The sequence below is a fragment of the Solea senegalensis genome, linkage group LG12 (assembly GCF_019176455.1).
Source record: "Solea senegalensis isolate Sse05_10M linkage group LG12, IFAPA_SoseM_1, whole genome shotgun sequence".
Taxonomy (NCBI): domain Eukaryota; kingdom Metazoa; phylum Chordata; class Actinopteri; order Pleuronectiformes; family Soleidae; genus Solea; species Solea senegalensis.
Genome location: NC_058032.1, coordinates 25,611,215 through 25,617,495, shown reverse-complemented (window position 1 = coordinate 25,617,495; position 6,281 = coordinate 25,611,215). Strand labels below are relative to the sequence as shown.

The 6,281-nt window shown below is 45.9% G+C and overlaps 1 protein-coding gene across 3 annotated transcripts in view; it reads right to left on the bottom strand.

Annotated features, from left to right (window-relative positions):
- Positions 1-575: 575 nt before the first annotated feature.
- Positions 576-6,281, bottom strand: part of pcdh1b (protocadherin 1b) — a 150,586-nt gene continuing 144,880 nt past the window's right edge. For all 3 annotated transcript variants that reach the window (XM_044041160.1, XM_044041159.1, XM_044041161.1), the window contains exon 5: positions 576-4,141. In XM_044041160.1, the coding sequence (XP_043897095.1) occupies positions 3,705-4,141 (437 nt within the window). In that variant the 3' untranslated portion in view covers positions 576-3,704. The remainder of the gene's footprint in view (positions 4,142-6,281) is intronic.

Genomic DNA, 6,281 nt, shown 5'->3' with positions numbered 1-6,281 from the left:
ACTTTTCGTACAACAAAATTATTTAGTGACCAAGAATAATTTTTTCCGTAAAACTGAAAAGAATTTGCTTCACATTTTTGTACCACTGAAATTTTTAGTGACCAAACACAACAAACAAAATGTTTTGTCATGTTTTCGGAAAACAGAAGTTATTAAGCGACCAAATATAATGTGAAAATTTGCTTCATGTATTCGGGGATCAGACCAAACATGACTCAAAAATTTGCAAAATAATTTTTTTGTGACCGAACTCAACAAAAAAATTTGCTTCATATTTTTGGAACTCATCATTTTTTCTGTGACCAAACATGACGTGAAAATGAGCTTCTTATTTCCCGCGAACCTCTAGAGTAAACATGACTCGACAGGTTTCTGAGTGAATAGTGGAATATCTGACATTAGAAAAGGTCTTTGAATGCAACACGTTAGTTTCACAATCCTGTTTACGACAAACGTAATATCTGTGTCTGAATCCTTCTGATATTTTAGTGAGGTTTCTATTTTTCTCTTTGTCGGCTGTACCCTAACCCTCTTCTCTTCTCTCTGTCTCTCTCTCTGTCTCTCTCTCTCTGTCTCTCTCTCTCTCAGAAACGACGACGTAATGATCTTTTTTTTCTTCCTCAGTTTTTTCCCAGCGAGTTCAAACTCACACTCATAAAAAAAACAGGTCTCTGAGGTTAATTGGAGTCGAAGAGTTAAAGATTAAAGGTTAAACTGACGCTGATTCACCTGCTGACTCGTCTCTCTTTACCTGAGTCAGCACAAAAACACCAGACACACCTGGGAGTCCAGAGGGGGCGGGGCCAGAGGAGGACACATAGGAAGGACAGGAGTCTGTAAATGACCAGAGTGAGCAGACTGTCAGCCGCCTGATTGGCTCTCTCTGTTCATGAGACCCCGCCCCCTCTGCTGTCAGTAATCGCGACACAATGTCAGAGACAACAAAACAAAGGACGTGTTATTTCATCTGTGACAAGGAGAGAGATTATTTCAGATTAAAGGAAATCAGATTTGTTAAATTTATCAAAAACATATTCATAAAGATGTAATCTAATGTTTTAAGTAAACCGAGAGTGTCTGTTATTTATGAGATTAACAGAATAATCATCCGCGTGATGTCAGAATAACGAGGCTTGATGTCTCACGATAACGAGATAAATTAACACGTAATCACAAATCAAATCTATTATGACGTTGACTCGAGAAAACGAGGCTGGTTTTAATTTGAACGCATTAATTAATGAGGTCATGTCCTCATAACAAGATTAATCTGTGATAACGAGAGAAATTAACGCATAATCTCGGGTCAATAAAGGCTTGTTGACGATAATCCTGTGATTTTGAGCGGGTTTTTAATCCACAAACTGAGGTGAATAATCATTCAAATTGAAATGAATCTTCGTCACAGCAAGTCACTTCAGGTGAAACCTCCTCCTCTTCACAATGAACGAGTGAAAGAAAGAATGAATGAATGAATGTCCGGTTTAGTGGCGATAGCGTGCCTGAGCCTGGGGTCATAATTAGCGTTTCTGCGGCGCGCGTTAGCGGACGTGACGCCTGCGCAGTTGTCGTTAATCCTGCCGTCTTCCCGCGAGCACCGCGGGGAGGCGATGCCCCGCCGCCGTGCCACCGCCCCTGCGTCCCCACCGCGCGCCGCTAACAAATACTTTAACAAACACTACTTGTGGTAAACGGCGAGCGGCGTCACGCTGAGGAAGTAAAGAGGAAGGAGCTAACAAGAGAGAGAGAGAGAGCGGAGAGGAATAAAACACACAGCGGGGGAAACAATTGCCACAGTCGCCACACACACACACACACACACACACACAGTCAAAGACGCCGCGGAGACGAGCGGAGACAGCTGCTCCTCGAGTCTCTGATGCTTTAACAGCTCGTTTTTAAACAGTTTTTAAAGCTTTTAAATCGTCTGTTGTCCGCGTGGACGCCGCGGGGGAGCAGCGGCGGTAACATGAGCTTCGTAGACTCAGCAGTGGATGCTGAAGCTCCACCCGCTGGACTTTTCTTGGCGAGATGAGGTGCGTTCCCGATACATCGGAAGTCGGAACAGAGGGCGACATCAACTCTGAGTTCACCGCGTTTAAGTTAAGTCAGGAATCCATCTTGGAATTCTATGTCGGACTTTTCCGAGTCGGAAATCAAACGTCAACTCCTAGCTTGTTCCGTTTTAGCTGGAAAAAGTGCGATGAATGAATAAAGAGCAACAAATTTACAACCATATCTGTAAATAAGAGACGTTTGTTACATTAATTAACACTTTTTTTGTTTTTAAACAAATAAATCTTAAATAATTTTGTTTAAGGGCCCAAAAAAAATCTCCTGTGTCCTGTTTGTGGGTCCCCGACCCAGACTTTGGGAATCCCTGTGTTACATGGCGAGAACATCTCGACTTCAGTGTCCTATTTTAAGTCATGTGACAAGAAGAAGCCAATCAAGTCTTGTTGTGGTCGCTGAGCAACGGCAGAAGCAAATTTCAACGCAACCTTGAACAGAATGAAGCATGAATGTTCATGTTCCCCAGAGGATGAACGGATGAACTCCCTGATGTTTGTGTCATTTCTGTTTTCGTGGAACCAGATTATTAATCTGCACTGAACGTTTTTGCTCCTCAGATTATGACGATGCTGTCAGTGAGGGCTGTGACCTCTAGGGGTCGCTAACGCAACAGTTAATGCTGGAAAAAAAATCTAATTTTTCTGCTTTTGTTTTGATCTCCGTGGTTTAATTTCACCGACGCACAAACACAAAAGCTCACGTGGAGTTTTCATTTCACGGCGCACACGAGCGACGACAGCGTGAAGAATAGAATCTCGTCTCGGATTGGATTCGCTCACAGACTCACGCGCTCGCTCTGGTTCTGGATGAATTGCTTGTTGTTGCTGCTGCTTCTGAATGTTTCTGCTCCAGAGAAAGAACTAAATAATAATAATAAGAATAAGAATAAGAATAAGAATAAAAATGTCTTTATAACTCGGCACCGTCGGTGATGCGCTAGAGTCCAGGTTTCTGCGGCGTGGCGGCAAGCGCCGCGGCATCGCCGTCCGGCTTTTGTACGGAGGTTTTTCTCTGGTCCGTGATCTGGATCCTCCGTCACTGTCTGGTGTATTTACAGATCTGTACACTGAAGAAAAGACCAAAAAATACCAAACTGAAGAAACGGGAAAAAGCCGTGCGCTGCGCGAATGTCCGTTGCTAGCTTGATCGGATTCGGCTCGAATTGTATTTTCCAACGACAACAAAAATAATCCAAAATAATCCAAAATGAGGATAAGATAGCATGACACAGTATATTTAAGTAAGGATTTACAAGAAGTTCTTTCCCTTCTTTCCCCCCCGCCCCTGGCCCCGCCCCAAAAAGTCTTTTTTTTTCCGACAAAAAGCGAAAACGACGCAGTTTCCCATAAATTATCACAACAATGTGTCGTAGTTTACATTCCGAGTTTGACTTTTTCTATTTTACATTTGATTGGTTTCTAGAGGTGGGGGGAGGGGCGGGGTTGGGTGTGGCAGTGGGCGGGGTCTAAAGCCTTGTACAGACGATGCAGTTATAAAAACAGAGAAAAGGGCGGGGGGCGGGCGGGGAGTGGGCGCTGCGGCACTGCGAGTAATAGGCACAGGGGGCGACAGTGAGCAGGTGGGGAGGAGCCTGGATGTGGAGGCGGGGGTTACGGTGGAGGGCGGCGCCCTCACAGGTAGATCTCTCGTTTAGACGCCGTCTGGCCGGTCGGGGTGGAGGCGGAGTGATACTCCACCGCCTGACTCAGCGGAATCTCCTCCAATCCGCAGTCTTTCACAGACGAGTCTCCGCCCCCCGGGTAGGCACTGCTGTACGGGGTCATGAAGCGCATGTTGGCCACTTTGGAAGCGCCGGCGCTCACGGCGCCACAAGTGCCGCCGCGCTCCTCCGTCATCAGGGGCTTGGGGCTGCCGTTGGCCATCATCGCCTCCTGCCCGTCCATCTCCTGGTAAGGCACGAAGGTGGAGAGCTGCGGGGCGTTCTTGGCGCTCACTTTGCGGGTGGGGGACGGCTGGCCGGGCATCCAGCACGAGTCGGAGTGGCCGAACTCGGTGCACTCGCGGGTGCAGTTACCGGTCATCGCCACGTCGGGGAGGGGCCTGAGGTCTGCGGAGAAGAAGAAGAAAAGGATGAGCGACGTGGAAACAGATGATGAGTGACGGCGACAGGAAGTGTTGTTCACCACAAGGGGGAAGCAAACTCAACAAGTACGACTAAAACTGGACTGAATTTAATTTAACGTCGAGCACACCCAGATACTGTGGTTGGGAGTTCAATTACCGTACTGGACAACTGGATTCAAACCTGCGATTAAAATCACGAAAAACCCATTTTAGACACTTTCACCTCATGAAAACTACGTCTGTGATGTTTCACGTCTTTATCTCACTGTAAAAACCCTCAACTCTCCCACACCAAACCCCATAGAGAAAACCAGTGATTTTAACATCACAGCACACAGGAGCCGTCGATCCGCTGCTGCCTCTGTCACCAAGTTCAAATGTGTGATTTTGCAGAATTCGGCTTTAAAATCCAGCTCAGATTGACCTCGGTGACACAGAGTGACCACACGAGGCAGCAGAGGACCTGCAGCTCCTGTGTCCCCCGCGAGCTTAAATCACTGGTTTTCTCTATGAGGTTTGGTGTGGGAGAGCAGACCGTTTGTTTCACCTGGAGACGGTGACGGCTGCTAACGTGTTACTCCACGGTGGTCTGCAGGTTCTGCCTTTAATTTAATCTGCTTTCATTTTCCCCTCCGTCTCTATTTTACTGTGTATTATGTTTATTATTATTATTATTATTGCGACGTGTGTCCTCGCATGTGGATGATTGTTTGTGCTCGGCTCCATTTTATCCTTTACAAAACAATTTCCTCTCGGACGAGAAAGCGGGAAAGTGAAGTCGATCGTGAGCAGATTGTGTTTGACAGCAGGCAGATTCTGTGTGTGTGTGTGTGTGTGTGTGTGTGTGTGTAAATATCTGCTTTTTGTTTCCTTAAAACCCACAAATGTGTGTGTGTGTGTGTGTGTGTGAGAACGTGGTGTCACACTTCAGCTGCAAACTGGCTGATTAAAACTGTCATTATCCCTTTATCCACACACATGCTTCTCTCTCTCTCTCCCGCTCCCGCGCTTCAACGGAGAAAATTTAATTAAAGCTCAGTGTGTAGTTTTAAAGTCACTAATAGTTCACAAAGTGCCAGGAACGCGGTTTAATCTGAGGCTGAAGCTGAGCATGAAACACGATCGGCTTCAGGTTCGTTAAAAACCATCATTATGACGCACAAACACACAATTAACACAAAAATAACGACATTATGAGCTTTTCCCCCCTCGCTTAAATGAATCCCTTTACGTCTACGATATCTACGTCACATGTCTCACGTCTTTATCTCGCTGTGAGACAGAGTTCGTGAAGCGCTCGCTCTCCCACACCAAACCCCATAGAGAAAACCAGTGATTTTAACGTCACAGCACACATGGGTTCACAGGAGCTGCTGATCCGCTGCTGCCTCCATCACTAAGTTCAACTTTGTTATTTTGTCAATTCGGCTTTTGAAAATCTTTGTTCAGATTGACTTCAGTGACACAAAGTGACCACACGAGGCAGCAGAGGACCAGCAGCTCCTGTGTCCCCGTGAGCTTAAATCACTGGTTTTCTCTATGGGGTTTGGCGTGGTGTCTCCTCGTTAAGTTTTATCCAACGTCCTGTCTCCAGTTTTTGACGGATCGATGTGATTTTTTCAGGTAGGTGATCACTCGAGTACGTTCACATTCAATTTTGGCAAGAATCCGCCCACTGATGACATCACAACGGACAAGAGTGTAATCACGTACTGCGGATTTTAACGTAACGTTTAACGGTCAGTTTTTGCAGCCGTGGAATGAAATGAAGGCGTTTTCAGTTTCCTTCCTCTGTCGCCGTCATCGCTTTCCCGTCGCCGTTGTCGTCAGGAGTGAAGTTTGGAGTTTGTTCATCAGTCAAAAAAAAAAAAAACCTCCTGCTGACGACGTCAGGTTCACAGGGAGGAAAAAAAAAAGAAGCACTTATTCAACACATGACTTCACATTTCTGCAAACACGCCGCTTTTGCATGGGAAACGCTTTCAAAACCCAAATCCACGGGCGCCCGTGAGAATGTGGGGAGTTAAATATAAAAAAAAAAATGATAATAAATAAATAAGTCAAATGAATAAAGGAGGCGCCGCGGCCACGACTCAGCACTCGCCGGGATTACAGCGAACACA